The sequence below is a fragment of the Squalius cephalus genome (genome assembly GCF_949319135.1).
Source record: "Squalius cephalus genome assembly, chromosome: 5".
Lineage (NCBI taxonomy): Eukaryota > Metazoa > Chordata > Actinopteri > Cypriniformes > Leuciscidae > Squalius > Squalius cephalus.
The window spans coordinates 23,433,535-23,459,632 of NC_137126.1; the positions used below are offsets into that span (position 1 = coordinate 23,433,535).

Genomic DNA, 26,098 nt, shown 5'->3' on the forward strand with positions numbered 1-26,098 from the left:
TTCATAGTTTGGAGCGATTCAAAGTTCCACATACAGTAAATGTTCTCTGCAAATGCTGTGTCACTTGCGTTGTGCGTTTGAAAAGCATTAGGCCAAACATTAGGCTTCATGTTTTTACTCCAATCTCATTTCATAACATCATAACGAATGGAAACATTTGAAGTAACATATGATAATCCATTTATTTTTCTCTAGTGTAGTGTTACTGAAGTGTTCCTTTTTAACGATTTATAGGCCACCTGCTAAAGGCTATTGTTATTATTATTTTATGCAGCCCAACACGTATATGCCTACAAGGCACAACAAACCTGGTGGTCATTATATATATATATATGTATTTTGTACATTTTAAATCGCAATTTTAACCAGAAAAATCTAAAATGTATTCCCAAAATCGTGCAGCCCATTCTTTATGCAAGGTTCCTCATAATGATAGGGCCTGATAGCACCTGATAGGGCCATTATGGGAGGGTCTTTGTATTTCTCAGGTGTGAAACACATCAATATTCATGTATACAATAATCAGTATGGGTTTCATGACCTTATTTCAGTGACTTATTTCAATTTTTTTTTTCACAAACCACGCATAAATGTCATTATCTCAAAAATACAAACTTTTACATACATGCTGCTGACATATTATTGTAGCAGAGTTTGTGTTGAATGCAGTGTAATTAGACTTCAGCCATGAAAATGTCACAAGTAACAAAAATAAGCACAAATGTCAGAGCATGTCAGAACACCTCCAGGTAGAGGTCTGCGCGGGACTGTTTTTTAAGTCCCGCTCCCGCCCGCTCCCGCTGGGGTTATATCCCGCACCCACCCGTTCCCGCTATATATACACTATTTGTTCACCCGCTGTCTGCTTAGAATAATTTTCTTCCCGACCCGACCATCCCGCTTTAATATAGATCTCCCAGAATTTCACATGTACATTTTCACAGAGAAAATAAAAATGTAGTCTGCACAAACATTTTTTTATTATTATTTTATTCGCCTTGTCAATATACAAAATTTAACATTTTGCTGCAGACAGTAGGGGAAAAAATATCGCAGCGAAAAAAAAAAAAGAAGTGTAGGCTATTATTTTTATTCGTATTATCAAAATTCGTAACATTTTGCTGTTAAGCAAATACAATCAATGCATGACAGAAAGAACCGTTACTGGTCCGTGCGTGCAGCGCGTGCATAACGGTCCTGAGTAGCCTACAGGGCAGACCCTGTTGGTCGATAAGATTAAGATTAGGTAAAGCGAAGATATGCTGTTCTGAAAGAACGTCGGCGTCGGGAACGTGATATTGAATGACCGACCGCTCCCGTTCAAATTACACCAGAGTTACCGACCGCTACCGATTTTTAGTCTGAAATTTAATCCCGCGGCGCAAAATATCTGGTCGGGTCCCGCGGATCCCGCGGGACAGCCGCGGGAATGCAGACCTCTACCTCCAGGGCCCAGAAAACACCTCAGACCCCAGAGGGTTAACTAATTCCAATGCCTAATGCCAAAATGTTTTCTTTGTTCACCAAGCAATTTACAGGTCAGGCATTATTGTTAACTCGCAATAAAAATTGTTTAATAAATTATTAAATTATTGTTTGGATAATTTAAATATATTCTGTAATCACATTTTGGTAATGTATTAATTTCGCCATAACATCTGAGCGCGAAACGCTGCTTGGATAGTTTCAAGATAGATCAAAATAATTCATAATACAATAATAATTTAATTGTTCATATGTGTTTATTCTTGTTAGAAGATTTTTTTTTTTTCTTTTTTACTGATTATGAACACAAATTAATCATGACAAACCAAATTAATTGTAATTGTATTAATTATACCATTGATGAAAACAAGCTGATACCAAGGTATTTTAGGCCTACAATTCTAACATAATTTTTCATGAAAAATCATGATTGTATTTATTTATTTTTTCGAAAATAAGGTTAATGTAAGCAGCTTCTTTCAATACTCTCCTAAATGCGTAATAAAACCTAAGTGCAAACATTACCGCTTTAATGACCGTACAGCCTACGGTCGTTTTTACTGTCCAATGACAGCCCTATACATCCCTAGACATCTTATATCTACTTTGACTGGCATGGGAGAGAGTCAGAAGTTCATTTGTTGCCCCCACGAGTTTATAATAGCATATTTTAACAAGATTTTCAATGGATAAAGAAAAAAAAAAAACTGCCAAAATGTTTTTACATGTTGGCTTTATTAAACTATGTTTTAAACGTGTGAATAAACAGTCTCATATGTATTTATTTTTAATATAGGCCTACTATTTATTAATGCATTGTTCTATTTTATTTAACATTTTTACATTTAACATGAATAATCAAACATTTAACATAAAACAAGAATTGCACAACAATTTTAAATGTCAACTCATTTGTCCATTTTAAAATTATTTATTCGTTTACATTTTTGTTTTAATTAAATTGATTTATGCTATTCCTTATTCTTTCGGTTTATAAGGTGTCACAACAAATCCTGCATTCCTAGTCTTCCATAAATAATAGCCTCTGTGACATTTAGTCACTTATCAGTTCAAAATCACAGTCCACAAACAGTGCATATAAAAAAATAACGTAGGTGCGCAGCAAGTGCGCTCATAATAGAAGCGACGTTGAAAACGTCTCAACTTTTCAGAATACCGCAAGCGCACAGCAGGTCATGTGACAAAAACCAACCGATCAGCTTCGGCCTTTTTGTAACAACATCGAAAGCTCGGCCGAACAGCTGATCATAGCTGTACAGGGCGGGTTTTTATTTCTCATCTCCATAAATATATCTAGTAGTAAAGCTAATGCAAGGGCTGGAAATAATAAATTCTTTGCTGATACTTCCTCGTCATCACGTCATGGAGAGCGCAGTTCATGGTTGCATAGCAACGACAGACGTTACGGGAGTGTAAGTGCTTGTGGAAACAAGGAGAAAGCGGCGCGGCCCTTAAAATAGTCCCAAAATAAACACTTTTTATAGGTGTACCTTAGTGATTCAGGATAAGACAAAAACATGGTTTGGAAAATGGATTCATGATGTACTCACTCTTACATAAATGTTGTACATTTTAAATACAAAAAGTTATGAAAGTTATTTTGTGTGTGAAAAATGCTATACATGACAAGGGAGGAAATGTTGGAAAGTCTGAGGCATGTTAAAGACCAAAAAAGTCAAACCTTGCATCCCGGTGGGGCCAAAGCCTTGCCGGGTCAGGAAGATAGCATGGTCGTGATGCTCTGAGTGCTCTGGATCCTCTTTCTGCTGGACGAATGCCCAGCGGCACACGTTCTCCAGGCTTCGTGAAGGGTTGCCACGTTCAATGAGACTGATGGACTGAGAAAAAGATTAGAGACTCATTAGGGGACACTTTCAGCATTCATTAATCTATAAAACACCTTAAACTGACTCACATTGTTCACTGTGGGTCTGTTTGTTTAACGTCCTTAAACTCCTGTTTATTAATAGTCAAGAGAGTAGCCAAGATACTTGAAGGTGAAATTCAAACCTTTTCATTTGCAAACTACAGTACAATAAACTAAAATTCCATTTTGTTGTAGCTGCTTTTTTCCTAATACATTTTAGTTATTAATCACATTAACATGTATTTGGCAAAGAACAAACCATGTTGCAATTATTTGTGTATTACAAAACAGACATAAAATGACCTCTGTGTATTTGTGGACTGAATTATGAGCTCACAAAATAGTATATTTTTATGTTTTTGATTTCAATAGTGAATGGCTGTGTGCATTAGTGAGAGGTTTAGATACTGTCATAATTAGACAGATATAAGTAGCTAGACTACCGACAGTTGTTGTGCTCTCCCTGTCCCCCACTACACACCAAATTATTGCACATTTCAAAACTGTGGTGGAAACTGTCATGGTTAGCTCCACAAAGGATGATGAGGAGAAAGATAGTATTCAAACAATAGCGTTAGCGTTAATAAAACAAACAAAAGCAGTACTCCATCGAGAATATACAATGTTACAATGTGTTACAAAAACCATGGTAACTGATGATAAAGGGAACAGAGGAACGAGGAAACCGGAAGCAAAGATAAACATAAAAAAAGTATTTGAAAATGAAACCAAAACCCATCAAACTAAACTGTGACAGTAACTGACATATGCTGAAATGGCAGGGGGAGGGGGTTAAGTAAAAAAATAAAAATAATAATAATAATAATAATTGTGTCCATGCTGCCATTTCTGTGTGTTTACCGATAAATGCACCTGGCAACATTACAGGGCTATTGTTGACTAAAACTAAAACCATTAAAAAAGCATTTCTGCTAATAATAAATGTTAAATAATAAAATAAAATGAAATAAAAAACTATTTTATTACTGCTAGTTGTCAAAGCAACATTTCTCAATTTGGTATAACTTATATAACTATATAGTGAATATATACTAAAACAAAAACTATACAGACATTTAAAAAAGCAATAACTAATAAAAAAGACAAAAACAGATACAAAAATAAAAATTAATTCAGGCCATTAATGGGTTAATATAGAGTCAGAGAGAGTGTTGTCATGAAAAAATTAAAGTAAATAAATAAATAACGATATAAAATATTACATCTTATGTAAGAAATATATGATATGACCCATTATGGTTGATAAAAGAGATATTTAGCTGTAATTTACCTTAGCATACCCAAGCATTATCATCCTCACAAGCACAACATTAATGTGTACTCCCAATGATTCATCGTGGTAGATCTCATTCACCTGTAAACACATGATGAAAATTACATTATTATCCCCTAAATTCAACATAATAAAACAACAAAACATTGATCCTGCCACAAAGGGGAAAAGGGATATCAGGCAAGGATAAGTTGCATCATACTCCACCTAGTCAATTATGACAGCTACTGATTTTATCAACTCCAGGGACTGTGAAAACAAATGCTGCTTCATTCCATTTCTGAAACTTCACCATGATTGACAATGAGCAAGAGAAAGCAAAGATTTTTCAACAACAGAATCAAGATAAAAAGAGTGGGAGGAAATGGATCTCAGACCCATAAGAGTGGCTCTCTGAGGCATAGAAGGCGTTTTTAGACAGGACTTGAGGCTACGGTTGGCATGGAAAAGGTTGGTAAATGAAAAGGGCCCAGTGTTTAGCTGGTCATACAGAGGCCTTTTTTTTTTAAAGGTTCAGATGTTTTCTCTTCTCCACCTAGCTAAGAGCCTGCTGTGTGGGGTGCTGCGTTTTAAAGGCACAGTTTTGCTGTTTAAATGCAAGGTGTGATGCTGTAATGAATGACTACATCCTAAATGTACAAATGTTTCATCGAAACCTCTGGAGCTTAACCTTCTCTTAGCTATTATGGATTAATAAAGACTTGTTTTCACGCGGCTCCTTGCACAATTATGTTATGACCTCAAAACACTTTTTACCACAGTGCATGATTTGTAAACAAATATATTTTGGAGTTTGCATCATTTAACCAGTTCCATATGTTCAGTTTAACTGACTTGTAGCTCAGTAGCTCAGTTGGTACAGAATTGTACTTGTGATGCGGAGAGCTCGGGTACGAACCCTGTGAAAGTCATAACGCAAGAACTAAAAGTTTAAAATCAAGCTCAAAGGCCATGATCACCTTTTTATGTCGCATTTGCTTTTGTTAACACTATCGGGTAGGTTTAGGGTTTAGTGTAGGTGTACGTTATTGTAAAAAATAATGGAGCATTATGCTTTAAGCGCCACTCACTGGACATTTCAATTCAGAACTGCAGTGATGTGATACGTACAAACTCCTGCATAATAAAACATTGACATATTCTCGTTCATCTGTTCCAGAAAAAAAATAAACACTCTATTAACGCCACTTACTGGACATTTCAGTTTTGACGTTTTGCAAAAATGTTGCCACAGGTCCGTTTTTCAAATGAGCCTGGGCTGATATAGTAGATCTCATTAAACGACAAATTAAACCCAATGTACTATTGAAATTTATTTCTGGACATCGTAATGTTATTTTTTCCAAAAATTGTTATTGTACACATATATTGTTACACACATTCCCCCCTCATGACTTTAGTGAACTTTTCCAAGAAACAAAGCCATATGAATAAACTGGTTGGTTGGTTGGTTGGTTGATTGACTTTACGATGGGAGTTACATTAGGAGTTTTCTTTCTGTGATGCTGATATAATAAATAATACAATTATATAACTAATAATTGATTTGATAATAATTAATTGAAAGTGTTGACATTTTGTTGAAAATGCTTCAAAATATGATTCAACTGTTGTTCTTATCAGATTGACACAAATTGGTTAACCCAGTTAAGCATTTTTAAGCATATGATTCTGTAAACAAAAAGTTCAGATTGTCCTGGTCATCTGTATGACAGAGAAGAGAGACAACTTTGGTGGATCTAAATGCACATCTGTGTTGAATTTGTGTCAAGATCTCTTCTCCTAAGCAGAGCATGAACAATCAGAAGAAGGCATGAAGTAGGCATGCTGAAGATCTTTCATACGGTCCCTTTGTTCTGCCATATAGTAACAATTTACAATAAGGTCTCATTGGTTAACATTATTTAAAGCATTAACTAACATGAACAATGAGATGTACACTGCCGTTCACAAGTTTGGGGTCGCTAAGATTTTTAATGTTTTTAAAAGAGTCTCTTCTGCTCACCAAAGCTGTGTTTATTTGATTAAAAATACAGTAAAAATTGTGAAATATTATTCCAGTGTAAATCAGCTGTTTTCTATGTGAATATACAGTAAAGTGTCATTTATTCCTGTGATCAAAGCTGAATTTTCTGAATAATCATTACTCCAGTCTTCAGTGTCACATGATCCTTCAGAAATCATTCTAATATGATGATTTGATGATCAAGAAACATTAATGATTATTATCAGTGTTGAAAACAGTTCAGATTTCTGTGGAAACTGTCATACATTTTATTTCTCAGGATTCTTTGATGAATAGAAACTTCAAAAAAACAACATTTATTTGAAATAGAATCTTTTGTAACATTATAAATGTCTTTACTGTCACTTTTGATCAATTTAATGTGTCCTTGATGAATAAATGTATTAATTTCTTTAACTTCTTTCCAAAAAAAAAAAATTTTTTACTGACCCCAAACTTGTGAACGGTAGTGTATATTTTTACTGAATTTATTAGCTAACCTCTAAAAATTTTACAGCATTTATAAAACTCTGATAATGTTAGTTAATAAAAATGTTAATGTCAACAATTTTTCCTCCTACATTATTTTCACCTTAAAACTGGCAGAAGCTGTCGGGTCTGCCACAAACTCTACACTCAGAAGGGAAAGGTGAGAAAAACAATTATGTTACAGGGAAAAAAAACTACTTTTATATGCATGTTTAGACAGCCTTTAAAAGAAGGGGAGGTGCACAGAAAGAAAAAATATGCCTCAGCAGATCTGTGTTGCTGTAGTAATTTGTTGTAGGGAGCAGCAAAAATATACCCGTGCAAAATGATTAAATTCTACATTGGCATATGAACACAGATTGCCTAAACAACTCTCTAAATCAGCAGGGGATGGTTAGTCTCTTACCAACTGCCCCCCTCTCTTCGTCCCAGCCACCTCATGCAATTAAACAGAAGCTCTGTTTGATACAGAAAATTGTCCTCTTCAGGCAGCAGGGCTTTAAATAAGCATGCAAGGGGCCTAACCACAGAAGTCTGCATGTGTGAAAGTTGTAGTAATGTTACATTTTTATACAGAGCTCATTACATTCTGAATGCTGGGCCAATCTTAAGTGAGGGTTTATTAAATATTGTAGTGTACATCTCATCAATGCACTGGTATACAGAGCAGCAGGGACATCTACTGGAGGAAGGACTTCTAAATTTCTCAAAAGCAGCGGTTTAATCTTAAAATGTTATGAGTGTATAGCCATAGCTATTTCGTAGCTACTTTAATTCTCAGCCACATCCTCAAGTATGCCACATTTGGTCTATGCTTTGTTGTGTGCCACATCAAGATGAAAAAGCATATAAATCCTCCACAAAAGAAAGTACAGCTTTCCTTTGAATATATTGACATTAATTCTTGCAAATTGTTCAAGCAAAACTAAAGGTGGGTTGCTCAACAGTAAAGATGGCCTGATGGTCAGGGGCCAGTGTGAGACAGTTTTGGGCCAGTTGAGGGGTATGTCAGTAAATTTGGGATTGATATCTGCATGGTAATCACCATATATATATATATATATATATATATATATATATATATATATATATATATATATATATATATATATAGGGTGCTGTCACTTTAAGACCTGACGCACAGACACATCATACTGTTTTATATAGCCAATATACTTGTCTTTATGTGCACGCACTTTTGGTGTGAGCACAAAATCTGCGGGAATTAGTAAAATTATGCTGAATACGCGCAATCCCACTCCGAAATTCAAGCCCTGTAACACCAACAATATTTATCCAGAGCAAATTAATCGAGTGAGTAAACTCTTGTCAACTCGCTGTCGGAGAGATTAGAGAGCGAGAACGCGCAGCTGGAATTGTGTATCCTGCAAAGAGTTTCAGATATTTCAGTATCGTTATGTATCAAAAAAATCACTTGACTGAACTTACAGCGGGGGAAATAAGTATTGAACACGTCACCATTTTTCTCAGTAAATATATTTCCAAAGGTGCTATTGACATGAAATTTTCACCAGATGTTGATAACAACCCAAGGAATCAGTACATACAAAGAAACCAAAACAAATAAGCTCAGAAATTAAGTTATGTGTAATAATGTGAAATGACACAGGGAAAAAGTATTGAACACATGAAGAAAGGGAGGCGCAAAAAGGCATGGAAAGCCAAGACAACTGCTGAAAACTATTAGTAATTAAAAAGCAATCCAGCCCCCTGTCCATGCAAATTAATAACAGCTGGTTCAGTCCCAACGGATGGCCTACAAAAAGGTCTCATTGCCAAGGTGTCACACAAGACACATCTCATGATGGGTAAAAGCAAAGAGCTGTCTCAAGACCTTTGCAACCTAATTGTTCCAACACATAATGATGGCATTGGTTATAGGCGCCATTCTAAGCTTCTGAATGGTCCAGTGAGCACTGTTGGGGCCATAATACGGAAGTGGAAAGACAATCATTTCACCATAAATTTGCCTCGACCAGGTGCTCCTCGCAAGATTTCTGACAGAGGAGTAAAAAGAATAATCAGAAGAGTTGTCCAAGAGCCAAGGACCACTTGTGGAGAGCTTCAAAAAGACCTGCAGATAGCAGGTACTGTGTTCTCAAAGAAAACAGTAAGTAATGCACTCCACCGCCATGGCCTGTATGCACGCTCACCACGCAAGACTCCATTACTGAAGAAAAAAAGCATGTTGAAGCTCGTTTAAAGTTTGCTGCACAACATTTGGAAAAGCCAGGGAAATACTGGGAGAATTTAGTGTGGTCACATGAGAGCAAAATTGAATTGTTTGGATGCCATAATACACACCATGTTTGGAGGAGAAATGGCACTGCACATTACCCTAAAAACGCCATACACCTTGGTGTTGGCTCTTGGACAACTCTTCTGATTATTCTTTTCACTCCTCTATCAGAAATCTTGCGAGGAGCACCTACCTGGTCGAGGCACATTTATGGTGAAATTATTGTCTTTCCACTTCCGTATTATGGCCCCAACAGTGCTCACTGGACCATTCAGAAGCTTAGAATGGCGCCTATAACCAATGCCATCATTATGTTTTGCAACAATTAGGTTGCGAAGGTCTTGAGACAGCTCTTTGCTTTTACCCATCATGAGATGTGTCTTGTGTGACACCTTGGCAATGAGACCTTTTTGTAGGCCATCCGTTGGGACTGAACCAGCTGTTATTAATTTGCATGGACAGGGGGCTGGATTGCTTTTTAATTACTAATAGTTTTCAGCAGTTGTCTTGGCTTTCCATGCCTTTTTGCGCCTCCCTTTCTTCATGTGTTCAATACTTTTTCCCTGTGTCATTTCACATTATTACACATAACTTAATTTCTGAGCTTATTTGTTTTGTTTTCTTTGTATGTACTGATTCCTTGGGTTGTTATCAACATCTGGTGAAAAATTTCATGTCAATAGCACCTGTGGAAATATATTTACTGAGAAAAATGGTGACGTGTTCAATACTTATTTCCCCCGCTGTAGTTTATTATTTCAGATGCCTTTTTAAAAGACTACAATTGAATTATTATATAAAATTCAACCGGGTTGGCGGGAGTTAATGTCAAGCCCTGTATGTGTGTATATATATATATATATATATATAATATATATGGCAAATAATATTGTGTTCTAGCACCCAAAATAAATAAATGAATTAATTAAGTAATGAAGTAATTAAATAGGCAATCCGGTTGAGCCCTGCTAAAGATGATAGAATACTCACAATGTTCATGAGGGTGAGGAGATAGTTTTGCACATGCTCTTTCCCATGAAAACGGACAACAGAATCATCTACTCCAAGCAGCACCTCAATATTGTAGTCATCGTCACCAGCATGCCTCCGTCTCCTGACTGTCCTTTTGACTTGTTTAGCAATACTGTCCAGCACCCTTGGAACATTCAATTCAGGCTCTGCAAGACAAAATGGTTAGTCACAAAAAAGCACCTTATCTTAATCATTTGACAACACCAGCATATTAAACATATTAAGGGCATCTTTGCATTACTATGCACTAGCGTCTTGCAAGTTTTCTTTTTTCTCTTCTTCTTCACAGAGAGCAAGTGAATGCCAGCCAAGAACAACAGAAAGCAATCCTAACAAGGGCTCTTCATGATTCAACATCAATCCAGGCTGTAAACCAATGTCTTTTAAAACCTGTGTGTCTTTTAAACGCTGATGCTAAAATAAATATTCCAAACATCTTGCTCTTTGGCTGGCTCTGGCCTACAGTGTGGGGATTGTGAGGAACATTCCTCGGCTCCTACATCCCATCATGACACACGCATTCTTGTGTGGCCCAGCTCCCAGAAGAGTAAACACGTCTCTGAGGTTCCAGTTCAAAAAGCACAGGGCTTCCCCTCACGCTCAGACGTGCCGTGTGTCCCTCGCAGGTTCCTTGGTCCACAGCGTCTCTATGCACACCCTCATTCTCCTGAGGGGCTGCCATTCACAAATGGCAAACCAAGGATAGAACACACATGGCAAACCTGCGTAACCCGCCGGCCCCAATTCTAAAAATTACTTATGATGGCAAATGAGACCATCCAGATCACCAGTGGAAATCTACTATGTCTAGACTGCAAAACTCAAAAAGTGTGTGTGGGTCAGGATTTTACAGTATTATTTTGTATGCCATAGTTATGCTTATTAATGTGTGTCATACAATTGTAATATTTGTTTGGTTATGATTTATTGCAAACATATTTATTAACAGGCCTATGTTATGTCATTAATGAGATGTCATGTCTATATTAAAGAAAGCAGTTTATACTATTTGTGGCAGATTATAACCTTCTTAATATCCTCAGGTTTTACCAGGCCTCACAAAGAAAACAGCTTAATAAACATACTAAATGTCTTAAAGTCTCCCTGTAGTCAATAATTGTATCCCTTTAAACTCATCTTTAATCACCAAAATGAAAAAAAATTCTTCATGCCTTAAAATAGCTTGAATGTAACTCTACACCCTTAGTATACGTGGATCCATGAATATGCAAGTTAGCCCCGCCTCCAATCACTCACACCAGCTCAGAGACCCACTTGAGTTTCCTCAAGTTACTGTAGTAAACACTGCACAAAGATATCACTCTTTACAATGTCAGGACACATACCGGTAATTAATATGATTAGCCTTTTGCTTGACTACGTTACCAAACGTGTTGCTAATGTTACACACACCATTTTCCCATTCGCCATCTCCGTCTGCCTTCAGCATCCTTAGAAATTCTTTGAACATCATAGAACTTCAGTGGAGAAAGGCACTCGTTCACTGCACATTTAAATATTTTACCGCCATCGTTTAAAAAAAAAAAAAAAGGTTTCCAGCCAGGGCCAGCATTTTTGATAATTTTCACAAAACATTCATGGACCCCAGAATATTTGGTTGTAAATATCTGAACATACAATATATCAAAAGAAAGAACAGACCCTCTGCTTTAAAAAAAAAAAAAAAAAAAAAAAAAAAACTGTTTTATTATAGCTTCATGCACTTTTTTATCAACACTTGAATATGGGTAAGTTTCATACAAAAGCTACATTTTGAGCAAAAAGTTGAGAAAAAACACGCTTTTGTCAAAGACTACATCTGAATTGGATTCAGAACAATGATCAAAACATATAGATCATATAGATCGAGTCCATCAACACCTCTAAAGCTTCACAATCCTATAGCTTGTCCTGGGTCAACATTTCATTCAGTAACATTAGGCAGTTTTGATTTATATGCTGTTTAATGTTGATGATTGCATTATTTTAAATATGCATATGATTACATGAGATCACTTGTTTCTGTGTCTTCTTCGCATGTGTTTTGATCAGATTCAATACACTTTCAGAAGATGTGTCATAGCGCCTCCTAACATATAACAGTGAGTTCATATAAGAATAAAGAGTTGCTTCATCGTTGACTCACAATGTCTTCTACATTTGTTTTGTTTCATAGTAAGTAAATATCACCTCATCCAGCTGTCTTTTTATTTGTAGTATCGCGTTGCATTGTGAGAAAATGATACAAATGATTCAGTGCACGAGTAAAATGTCTGAATCAATCAAACTAAATTGCAAACAATTTTTAGACCTTCTTGCAAAAGCATTTGACCAAGAGATTCATTCACGAATCTGCCATTGCTAATTCACATTCTGAACAGATAGAAAATGCACAAAAAAAAAAAAAATGCTGAAATATATTATCATAATATATATATAAATATATATTATAAATGACTCTGAGGATGGTATAAGTTAATCTCTCCATCATCAGACAAGAATTTATCAGCTATATTTATCAGACAAGGATTTATCTAGCAACACCCCTAATTAGGGGACAGAAAATATCATTACCTCTGTAAAACAACAACAGTAGACCAAGTAAGGTCCCCACCATGACAGAAAAAACAAATGTGTGTTTGTGTTCCCCTCAACTCGATCTCATTTCGATTCTTCAATTGTAAAACATGAGTGGGTTTGCCTTGCCAGCCATGCTCTGCACAATAAAAATTCAGGAGGTGGCAGACTGCTGTGGAGGAGAAACTGGATGCATACATGTGGACCCTGGATCACAAAACCATGCAGTCATAAGTCGCATTTATACATTGTATGGGTCAAAATTATAGATTTTTCTTTTATGCCAAAAATCATTAGGATATTAAGTAAAGATCATGTTCCATGAAGATATTTTGTGCGTGTCCTACCGTAAATATATAAAACATTTATTTTTGTGAGTGAATGCAGCACAATCGTGAACATAAATTGACAACTTTAAAGGTGATTTTCTCAATGTTTCGATTTTTTTGCACCCTCAGATTCCAGATTTTCAAATAGTTGTATCTCGGCCAAATATTGTCCTATCCTAACAAACCATACATCAATGGAAAGCTTATTTATTCAGCTTTCAGATGATGTATACATCTCAATTTCAAAAAATTTACCCATGTGACTGGTTTTGTGGTCCACGGTCACATATTTTAAAATGATGGCACAAAGAAACATTTGGAAGATCATGAGCCTTGGTTTAACTCGTTTTACATTATTTTGATTTTACATTATTATCAGATGTGCTCACCATATTTTAGAGTGCTGAAAATTACATTCATTTTGTTCTCAGAGAAAAAGTCTACACGGGTGTCTACTTAAAATAGAAAGATTCTACATAAAAGTACTATTTTGCATGATTACATATAAGTATAATGAATGTAAAAAATGTTCACGCTGTCATGATGAAAGCATTCTTAATGGGACAAAATGAACAAATTGAGTTGACAGTTACAGAGCCCCTTTATCATCATGAAATCCGCTTACTCTGAAATTATTTGATAAACAAATTGGGCATGCTAAAACCATCTATGAATCCAATTACCGTTTTATTCAAGGATGTAAAAGGGATCTATGCAGTGTCTCTCGACACGAACAGTGTGATTGGATTTAGCTTTTTTTCCCCCTATTCTATCTTGGTTTAGAAAATAGATCCCTCTGCTCTCTTTACAGAAAACTTGCGTGAGGATTAACGGCCATCTCTTTGATGGGCGAAGGTGGTGTTTCTTCCCTGGAAGTATAAAGAATTAGCAGGCAACAGTGTGCTAATAACAAACAGCATCAGGATCAAAAGATTCTGCAGGAGGCAGTTTTGATGGAATTCTTCCACGTGGTGCTCAAGTATAACACCACTAGCTGTGATCTAACGTGCCGGCAGCTACTTTAACTCTTTATTAGGACACTTTATTAGGAGAACGCTTGTAAACGAGAGCAGCTGAGTTAGCAAATGTCGGCCTCCTAAAGCTGGAGTATGGTGTGTTTACTGTACATCATGAACATTCTCTGCCTTATTTGAGGCAGTCAGGTGATCTTTAATTTTTAATTACGACTATAAGTATCTTATTGTGAGCTTAATAAATTATTATCTTTTTCTGTTTGTTCAAAGGGCCTCGGTAAATTTCTCTGTATATCTCTATAAAGTTCTCTGAAGACGTCAGATAAAACAGAATCAACTTTTTAGCTATTAAATACACTGAATCCATTAAGATGGGAGAGAAAAATGATTTTCTATATCCTAATGAGACTTGATGTTATCTGTGATCTCTGGTGTCAATTCTCATTTTCTTCCACAGTGAAAGCAGGTATGAAGCAAATCAGTTTTAATTATTATCCCATTCATGTCACCCAGCCTGCAGCTCACAATCAAAATATACTGAATGTCAAACGTTTCTTTTTTCTTAATGATTCAGTTTGTTAGAATGAACAGGATCCAAATATTGAAAGATGCCTACGAATATAAAGAAAATATATATTAAGAAATTATATTGTATGAAATTAATACCTACTAAAACACATGCAGCTGGGCAAACATGTACTGGCCAACTGTGGATCGTACACTGGGCAGGTGAGTTAATTCCGGCAGTTCAATTATTCTGTGCACAATTCAAGACGTGGCAAACCCTGGGCTGTCATGTTTGATTATGAGAAATAACTTGTATTTTTGGCCTCATAAGTTTAGTCTCCGGCAGAAAATGTATCATTTGACAGCATAATTAATGCACAATAGATTACTCTCTAAAAAGGCTTTGTAGTAGGTGAAACTCGAAAAATTGGAATATCGTGCAAAAAGTCATTTATTTCAGTAATTCAACTTAATAGCTGAAACTAATATATCATATAGACTCATTACATGCAAAGTGAGATATTTCAAGCCTTTATTTGTTATAATTTTGATGATTATGGCTTACATCTTATGAAAACCCCAAATTCAAAATCTCAGAAAATTAGAATATTACATGAAATCAAAAAAAAAAAGGATTTCAAATACAGAAATGTCAGCCCTCTGAAAAGTATAATCATGCATATGTACTCAGTACCTGGTTTGGGCCCCTTTTGCATGAATTACTGCCTCAATGCGGAGTGGCATGGATGCTATCAGCCTGTGGCACTACTGAGGTGTTATGGAAGACCAGGATGCTTCAATAGCGGCCTTCAGCTCTTCTGCATTGTTCTGTCTCATGTCTCTCATCTTTCTCTTGGCAATGCCCCATAGATTCTCTGTGGGGTTAAGGTCAGGCGAGTTTGCTGGCCAATCAAGCACAGTAATCCCATGGTCATTGAACCAGGTTTTGGTTTTTTTTGGCAGTGTGGGCAGATACCAAGTCCTGCTGGAAAATGAAGTCAGCATCTCCATAAAGCTTGTCTGCTGAAGGAAGCATGAAGTGCTCTAAAATGTCCTGGTAGACGGCTGCGTTGACTCTGGACTTAATAAAGCACAGTGGACCAACACCAGCAGATGACATGGCTCCCCAAACCAACACAGACTGTGGAAACTTCACACTGGACTTCAAACATCTTGGATTGTGTGCCTCTCCATTCTTCCTCCAGACTCTGGGACCTTGGTTTCCAAATGAGAATGAAAATTTGCTCTCATCAGAAAAGAGGACTTTGGTCCACTGTGCTTTATTAAATCCAGAGTCAACACAGCCGTCTACCAGGACATTTTACAGCACTTCATGCTTCCTTCAGCAGACAAGCTTTATGGAGATGCTGACTTCATTTTCCAGCAGGACTTGGTATCTGCCCACACTGCCAAAAGAACCAAAACCTGGTTCAATGACCATGGGATTACTGTGCTTGATTGGCCAGCAAACTCGCCTGACCTTAACATTGCCAAGAGAAAGATGAGAGACATGAGACAGAACAATGCAGAAGAGCTGTATAGCATATGCAATGCATGATTATACTTTTCAGAGGGCCGACATTTCTGTATTTAAAATCCTTTTTTTTTATTATTGATTTCATGTAATATTCTAATTTTCTGAGATTTTGATTTTGTAGTTTTCATAAGCTGTAAGCCATAATCATCAAAATTATAACAAATAAAGGCTTGAAATATCTCACTTTGCATGAAATGAGTCTATATAATATATTAGTTTCACATTTTAATTTGAATTACTGAAATAAATGAAGACTTCAGATGCAAAAGCCTCTAAGTGCCATTTGAAATTTACATTTTTTTCAAGCTTGTATGTTTAAGTTCAGTAATTTCACTTTAATGACAATTAATAGGTCATTTGCATTGCCATTAAAGTGAAATAACTGAACATAAACATACAAGCTTGATAAAAATGATCATTCTAGAAGAAATTTTCAGATGGCACTTAGAGGCTTTTGCATCTGAAGTCTTCAAATGAACTTTTGCACGATATTACATTTTTTCGAGTTTCACCTGTAGTTACATTTTAAAGTAGTTTAAACAAGACATATTCAGCTTTTGTAAATATATTTACCCAGAAAAAAAAATATTTTTAATGTTTAAATCAGTTTTAATTAATAATTAAAGCTGCAAGCAGCATTTATCGGGGTTCAAGCAATTAAGGCCTTTAAGACATTTAAGCACAAAAGCATCAAAAGTCATAAAGTTTTATTTAGCAAGCATGTAACCACTGACATCATAGATGGAAAAGACCATGTTCTAGCATGATTTACCATGATATATCACATTCTAACATGATTTACCATGATATACCATGTTCTAGAATGATTTACCAGGATTCTAGCATGATTTACCTTGATACACTACATGCTAGTATTATTTACTATAATTTACCATGTTTCCAGCGTGATTTACCATGATTTACCACATAACTAGCAATTATGTGAAGTGTCAGTGCAAATGAAGTGATAAACACTGACAAAATATGATTGTGTTATAATAGTTATTGTTATATAAGTGATTTTTTAGTGTCTAAATATGAATGTGAGCACATTTGAAAAGCACATGTGAAAAGACTTCATTAATAAGTAGAATGGCCAGCAGAGGGCAGTAGAAGACCACTTATTGGCTCACTTTCACTTTAAACTTCATGATTTTAACCAGTTTTCTGCACTAAAGCAAACCAGTTTTTCCATGTTAACTCAATAATGCATACTTACACACACACACACACACACACACACACACACACACACACACACACACACAATGCTATTGGGATATGTCATTATGAAAATATTTTTGAATGGTCTATAAACATTTCACAAAGTCTTTGTAAACTATTAATCAGATGATTCAGAATTTATTCAGAAACCTAAGACTACACACACACACACACACACACACACACATTCTGTTGTAGATACAAACATTTAAACTATATGATGTGATCAAACTGTTTACTGCAATTGTCCTTCAGGATTCACATTTCTCAATGTGACACAATTGTCAGTAGTAATACTTCAATAGATGAATTTTCACTAAATGTGATTGTAAATGTTAAAATAGTGATTTTATAAAGTCTAAATATGAATTATAGAACAATATTAAATAGTATGACAAAATTACTATTTTAAACAGCAGGGGGCAGTAAAATACCACTTATTGGCTTAAAGGACAATTCCGGTATTTAACACTTTGAGTCTATTTTGTAGTTTGTTTTGGATGAACAAGAGTGGTGGACAAAGAAATTTTGACAATGGTTCCTGTCGCGACTTTTTTACTATTTTAGAATTGCCCATGACCGCATTAGACTGGGAGTCAATGGCCATGCATAAACATGCCCTTAAAACAACCCTTAACGTTCGTTTTCAAAACTGTGCAACTCACCGAGTGGTTAGTGGTGTTCGTTGATGATTAAAAACAAATATATCGGCGCAATATATGATTTCAATCCGTTTATTTTTCTATAGTGGAACTATTTTTTCAGATACCTCACAACCGCGTATAAACTTCCGCTCTTCCGTTGCTCTGCTCACGCTAGCCTTCTGAGAGACAGAGAACCGAGCAAAAAGACCTAAAAGACTACAATCAAATGTAAACAGCATCCTTTCCGTTTCCGTTAGCGCAGTAATATCAACGAGCAATGAGTCCTCCAACGGAAATCAATGGATTTTACAAAATGCCAAATAAAACACGACAGAAACTGTATTTCGCTACGCTACTTGTTTTTTAATCATCAACGAACACCACTAACCACTCGGTGAGTTGCACAGTTTTGAAAACGAACGTTAAGGGTTGTTTTAAGGGCATGTTTATGCATGGCCATTGACTCCCATTCTAAAGCGGTCATGGGCAATTCTAAAATAGTCAAAAAGTCGCGACAGGAACCATTGACAAAATTTCTTTGTCCACCACTCTTGTTCATCCAAAACAAACTACAAAATAGACTCAAAGTGTTAAATACCGGAATTGTCCTTTAACATGCCATTATATCATTTAATTTTCACCTTTTTAACAGTTATTTTTGGCCAATCTGTCTTGCTTTTAAAATTTTCATGCTTGTTTAGAGTCTTATGTCACATGTTCTGACTTGTTTTTAAGAGCATTCATTGAAGAGATATAGGCTTTTGGGGACACTTGGTCAAGGCCACATTTTGAAGTGACCCTATTATAGCCATTCAAATGAAGTAGTTCAACTTTTTTCGATAATTATTGATCTAGAGAGTCCAGAGAATTGTCCTAGACTGGTTTGGTTCCGATCGGGCCAAAAACCAGGGACTAGTTCGCAAAAGTAGGTTTTGGACAAAATTTGACATAGCAGAAAATTTTTCCTGCCTAAATCGAAATTGGATGGGTCAAACGGTCTAAGCATTATGAGCGATTTTGTACTTTTGGTTGCTGTAGCGCCACCTATGGGCCAATCGGGGTCATACTCTGATTGGTTGTCCCCAAATTGAGGCCTACCATCTGGCCAGGTTTCAAGTCTCTAGGCCTTACGGTTTGGCCTGCACGATGCGTTTTACAAATCCTTACAATTACAATACACTGTTAGACTTTTCTGTAATTTCTACAGTTATTTACTTTAAATCCCCCAGTATTATACTGCTATTTCTCTTTACAGTAAATAACTGTGATTCCCATTGCATCATGGGGATTTTCTGTGACGTCTAACACCACATACAGAGACTTACTGTATTTTTTAAATTTGCTGTATACTACTGTATTTGACGTAACTGCCTCTCTGGCTGGCACCATTCCACCGTGCTTTTTATTTCCTAATTGTTGCCTTACACCGCGTGTCTACAACGCTATAATAGCCAGAGGCTGTCTATATTGGACACATTGAAGCGACCGGACCTTTAAATGCAAACCTGTTTGTCCCTTGTCAGAAATAGCGCGAGCGCTTGGACTCGTATCGGACTACGTCAGAAATATAACGGCCGCGGCGCATCACTGTCTGGGATTTGTCGTGTCGCGTCAGAGCATCCAGTGTAGGTAATGGGGTCTGTGTTTTGTTGGATCGCGACGTTCGTGTCTGGCCCGGGGAAGAGACGGAATTCACTTCACCGAGAGAGAGATCAGCAAGCAAGGTAAAAAACAAAACAAACAAAAAAACAACCTTCTGTGTGTGTTGACAGGATTGTGCCCAGTTTAACCTTTGTTATAACGTTAACGTTAGCCTAACGTTACTCGTCGTCAACATGGCGGTAACGAACTTTACCATGGTAAACTGAGCTAACGTTTCATTTTACACACTTTGTTAGATTGAATTGTCGAGTTAAAATATGCCAACGAGCAACGCGTTTACATAAACAATAAATGTGAATAAACTAATGTGAAATTCTGTTTATAGCCTAATGTTGGCCTACTGATGAGAACCTTTATAGTTTTAGCATTATTTTTCAAACTATATCATATTATAGTTTTTTTTTAATGGAATTTAATATATACTTCCATTTTTGTGTTTAAAGGCAACTGCAACAAAGCGCCAATTCGCGCCAGTGACTTCTAGCAAGATTCCGGAGGTAAAGCAGCCCATTTGTGATATATTTTGAGATGTTTGCTGAAATGATTAGCATACGCTATGTGAAAATTGCTTTGAGCCACTGGTGCAGACTAGGTAGCTTACAATATCTTATAAAATCTCTAAACTTTATATCAAATAAGTGACCTTTGCATTATGTCTAACTTTATTACACAGCAAATGAACCAATCAGAAGATGGACCATTGTCTTTGTTCAGTCTCACCAGATTAAATGTAGGTAAGCACTGCAGTAAAACTCTCACTAATTCATTCATACCAAATCTAGCATTCTAAACAACTTAAGTTTATATTTTTGCATTATTTTGATATTTTATTAGCCAGAAGACTCTACCATTGCAGTCCCACCTGACTAGGAAGGTCCTAATATCAGCGCACAGGTGGGTTATACTGTAGGAAGGAGAACGATCATCACACAGTGATTTCTTGCATGTATCTTACTGTGTATTTGTCTCAAACAGGTACCCCTTCACTGCAGACAAGCTGAAATGGGCTAAAATCATCGATTTCAGTCGTTCTTTCTATGGATCTCAGCATTTTTGGCCAGAATTTAGGATTTGTAAGTATTAAAATTTAATCTGGCATAATTTAATTTAGTTCTTTTGTATGCTATTTATTGACAAAAGCTGTTTACAAATATATATTCTGAAGTTTTTGTGAAAATAATAATAAAAATTAACAAAAAAGGAGGTTAAAAATAATGTGACACTAATATTCTCTCTCTCTCTCTCTCTCTCTCTCTCTCTCTCTCTCTCTCTCTCTCATATAGTTTTGGAACCGGGATCTCCTCTGAAGGACTGAGTACATTTGTGTTTGTGGACACGCACACAGACCAGGGAACATTCTGATGTTGTCAATCAAGTTCTGAACAGGAACCAATCTTTGGAGAAGTTCATTTATTCACAAAGGTGGACAAAAACATTGTGTTGGCTTTTTAAAGATTATTTTGATGATGATTTTTACTCCTATGCTGTAGAAAAGATGGAGTAGACAGTCAGACATTGATATAATAATAAGAAATGTTTCTTGAGCATCAAAAAGACTTCTTTCAAAAACATTAAGACACTTAAATACTTCTTTTGGCCACCAGTGTACATGAATCCAACACATTTTTGGAAATAAGTGAAATTATTTTGAAGGTGGGGTTATGTGTCATGTATTGTGAAAAGAACTGTGTTTTGTCCTGTTTTGGACATTTCCTTTTTGAATGCTTAAAAATTTATTTATATTCTGCAGTTTTATGAATGTAATGATTGATATTTCATTATAATACTTGTATAAGCTAAACAACCAATGACTCTACATTCATTTAGTCAAATGCTAATGTTTTGTTTATGGTTTTATGTATGTTTTCAAAAATGTTTGCAGTGAAGGACAGCACATAATGTGTTAATTTAACACGTTTACACATCTTTGTGCTAACCTCTCTGACATATTTACTTTGTTAAAATCATTAACACAATGAATGAGTTAAAATTAACACAAAAAAAATGTTGTCTCTAAACTCATTAATGTGTAAAAATTTCACACATCATTTCCAGCATTGGCATGTTTATTTTGTGATATATACGAAATGTTTTAAATAAAAAAATGGTATTTTGTGATAACTTTGTCTAATTGGTTTGTATGAAAGTAGTACTTATGTAGGATAAAAATAAAATTAATCATATATCAAAATTATAAAATCTAATTTATATTTAGTACAAATAAAAATAATTACAGTAGTGTACTGATTAGCTTAGTTTTTACAGTAATGCACTGTACTGATTAGCTTAGTTTTTACAGTAATGCACTGTATTTACACAAAACTGAAATACGGTTTGGTACTGTAACTCTTAATTACAGTAACTTACTGGCAACAGTGTTGCCAGTAAGTTACTGTAAAAAACCCTTGAAAAGTCTAACAGTGTAGGGTTTCAGCATTTCATGCTTGAACCCCTAATTAAAATGTAATTTATTCCTTTGATGACAAAGCTGAATTTTCAGCATCTTCAGTACATGGACACCTTTTGTTTCAATCAGAATTAATTCATTCATATTGATGAATCCGAACACAGTGTCTACATGAACGCTAAATAAAGTGATCGGGTTGATGCACATATTTATGTCACAAGCTTCAAATCGGAATTGATTTTTTTGACATGTGCACACTGCATGAATACACAGAGTTTCCCGCTGTTTTCGCATACTAATCATTCACCTAAGTTGCTTCTTTCCTTTGTTTTAAAGAGCAGACTAAAATTGAGAGGGGATCAGGCCTTTTCTGTTATTGCCCCAAAACTGTGGAATAGCCTCCCACTGTGTGTTAGAACTGCTCAAACACTTTCTGATTTTAAATCTAAGCTAAAAAAAAAAAAAACCTGGCTGTATATGTATATGTATCATAGATTAATATCATCTCCTGTATTGTTTTGGTTTTGTTTTGTTTCGAATGTTGTTATATTTGTATCAATGTAAAGCACTTTGGTTGCAAACTGTGCTCTAGAAATAAATTTGACATTGACATAGTTGACACTAGTCTGGTTACAATTAGATCATTAGGGTCCATGTAAACTCAAGAAACATTTCTTATTATCAATGCTAAAAAACAATTGTGCTGCTTAATATTTATTTATTTATAAAAAAAAATTTTTAAAAAAGGAAACTGTGGTAAAAAAAATTCAGGATTCTTTGATGAATTATAATTAATTAGCATTTTTTTCTTTTTTGTGCCTAGAGGTTATGACTGCATTTATTTTACATAAAATCTTGGTATTACTTTGTAGTAAGGTCCCATTAGTTAAAGGGGTCCTTGATTATCATTTAACGTTTTTTAAATTTAGTTAGTCTGTAATGTTGGTGTTTGAGCATAAACAACATCTGCAAAGTTACAACTCTCAAAGTTCAATGCAAAGGGAGATATTTTCTTTTACAGAAATTGATTTTTAAGGACTACAACAAACTAGAGCCCTGCACGGGCCTCAAATCTAGGCCCGAGCCCGGCCCTGGCCCGAGACGCTCAGGCCCTAGCCCGACCCGTGTCCGACAGCTCATCAGAATTATCAGCCCGAGTCCGACCCGAGCCCGTTTTTTTTTTTTTTTTTTTTTCTTCACAGCGGCAGACTGCCATTAAAATATGTCCGTTTTGTTAGTTATGTTTCTTTTCTTTTCATTTCTTTATTAAGCTAATTTAGACAAATGTTGGGAGTATTTAAAAAAAAAATGACGACCAAGCAGCCGAGCCAACAGCGAGTAAAACATGTTTGATCAATTTAGCCTCTCAAATCAACGCTAATACTTTACTTAGCTACAATAAAATCCATAGATGTAAAACACTTCAAGCATATCACACAGACAGTTAGTTTAATGTTTATTTATTAAACCACAGTGAGTAATTTTTTTTTGAAATACTGAGGCAGGCTCAGGCTGCTCGCAACAGCGCTCGCAAACGAAATGAGCAATAGTCAATCTAAACAAATTAAATAAAATAAATAAAAAACAAACTTGCAGGTTATCTTACCTCAAAAATGCACCACAGAACATGACCATTCTTTTTTCCAGTAGTTTCCAACAGTTAAACGAAAATAAAGTCCAATCGAACGAAAAACGAAAAACATCAAAAGTTTCCAACAGTTAAAGGGATACTTCAGGATTTAGCATTAAGCTTTGTATTAGTAGAAAACCTGTAGTATTTTCGAATTACCCTGCTTTCCACCCTCATATCCCCCTGAGACGAGAGATTTATGTATTTTTTGTCTGGAAAAAATCCTCCGATGACGCAAAAATCGTCATTTTGCGTCATCGGAGGATTTTCTGGCCAGAGGCTAAAGACTACAGCCAGTAGATGGCGTTGTTCCGCATGTTTTCAGCCCGCCCATAGAGGGTTGGATCTCACTCACAGAATGTACACAGTGTCAGCCGTCTTTCTTTGGAAGCTAAGCTATCAGGCTCTTGTTCTGTGGAGAAAGCTTAATAGTAGGAGAAAGCTGAGTAAGTAGGGGTTACCATCCTCCTTTTCCCGGACTTGTCCGGCGGGCAAGATCGTTCAAAATGTACGGGATTCAGCTTTTGCTTTCTGCGGTCGCCAGTCATTGTTTAAGTTACATGCACACCTTTTGTTTCAGTCTAACTGAATTCATTCCGATTGGTGAATCTGAATGTAGTGTTTACATGAACTAGGGCTGCACGATTAACCTTTATCGCATCGATATTGAGGTTTTAACTCCCGCAATAACCTAACCTCAGGAGTCTGAGGTTTTTTCCCCCGCCTCTGACATTTGAGTGACAAACCTATTAGCCAATCAAAATGGTCGAATCTCGCGTTCCTGGCTTGCTGGCCAATTAGAAATGGCATTGGAAAGTTACAAGGTTGTATGCAGTGCACCGGCTTTCTGGCAGCAGCAAAGCAGCTAACACACAACCTGTACCTCGAAAAAGCTTGTAACTGCGCAGAAATGGCCGAAGGCACTTCTTCGGTGACGGGAGAGGAAGCGGGGGAGCACTTGTACTTCAGCTGTTTGGACTTATTTTGGATTCGCGAAGAACGACGTGGAGCAAAAGAGTGCTAAAATATGTCGACGTGCCGTGGCCAGATCCAGAAGAAACACTACCAATCTATACCAGCATCTTAAAAATCATCACCGACACCAGGGTTCCAGACTGCGACCAAAATGGTCGCATATGCGACCATTTTTTGAGAATGTGCGAGTTAAAATTTTATGTGGTCGCATTTGTGCGAGTGCATGGTCATGTAGCCTACTAAGTTAAATTCACGCATGAATTTTCTGCATTGAACTTGTTTTAGCGCCCGCCAAAGTGAATTTTTGTCCCGCCAAAGTCTTATTTGATCGGTGAGTAATGTAGATGAACTGCTGCGCTTGTGAGTGACAGGGCGCATGTTTAACTGAAAGAACGAGCAGAGAGAGAGAGAGAGCCGGTCGCGCGCGCGCGCATTCTCTCTCTCTCTTCGGAGCCAGGCGAAAATGTAAACAAGACTTCACCGTCTCCAAACTAAGCGCTGTCTTGCTCTCTCTCCCTCGCACATATTAATCAAAATAAATCGACACGGTGGTAAAAGGTCGGAAGACCAAAGTTACATGTGGATCATTCGGAGAATTTTTTTTTTTTCTGAATTATCGCTGGGTGTGAATTGTGCTAAATAAATTGAACTGAAAAGCGTTCCGGACATTTAACTGACAAAAAAAAAAAAAAAAAAACTCTTTAATTAAACGGAAAAAATATCCAGTGATGAAATGTTTTCTGTGTTGACAGAAATCTTGGATGTCCATGTCCTAACTGCTGGGATAATCACACAACGCGCATGACACGTCCAATTCGTGAACTAATGACTCCTTTGAACCGATTCATTTTAATGAATGGTTAAAACAACTGATCTTTCCAACAGTGAACTCAGGAGACGTCTGAATCGGTGTATAACTAATCAGTAACACTTTACAATAAGGTTATATTTATTACATAAATTACATACAAAGTACAGTTTGCTTACTCAAGCTTTAAAATAAATAAAACCCAAAAAATCGAAAATCGCACCGCAATCGCAATATTTGTCAGAAAAACCGCAATTAGGTTTTTTCTCCAAATCGTGCAGCCCTAACATGAACGCTAAACAAGTGATCGGTTGATGTGCGTTTTACCATTGCTAAGAAAATTCCCGCTCCTCCGTGAGAGATGCGAGACC

General features: G+C 36.2%; 1 protein-coding gene and 1 long non-coding RNA gene across 4 annotated transcripts in view; one reads left to right on the forward strand and one right to left on the reverse strand.

Annotated features, from left to right (window-relative positions):
* The window catches only part of adamts3 (ADAM metallopeptidase with thrombospondin type 1 motif, 3), a 164,971-nt gene that overhangs the window by 84,354 nt on the left and 54,519 nt on the right, over positions 1–26,098 (reverse strand). For all 3 annotated transcript variants that reach the window (XM_079871578.1, XM_079871577.1, XM_079871576.1), the window contains exons 5-7: positions 10,412–10,599; positions 4,665–4,748; positions 3,188–3,344 (exon numbers count right to left, since the gene is read on the reverse strand). In XM_079871578.1, the coding sequence (XP_079727704.1) occupies positions 3,188–3,344; positions 4,665–4,748; positions 10,412–10,599 (429 nt within the window). The remainder of the gene's footprint in view (positions 1–3,187; positions 3,345–4,664; positions 4,749–10,411; positions 10,600–26,098) is intronic.
* On the forward strand, positions 19,767–22,026 carry LOC307158731. The gene is made up of 6 exons (XR_013821270.1): positions 19,767–19,969; positions 20,351–20,404; positions 20,581–20,641; positions 20,742–20,801; positions 20,883–20,980; positions 21,191–22,026. It is a non-coding gene; the product is annotated as an uncharacterized lncRNA (long non-coding RNA).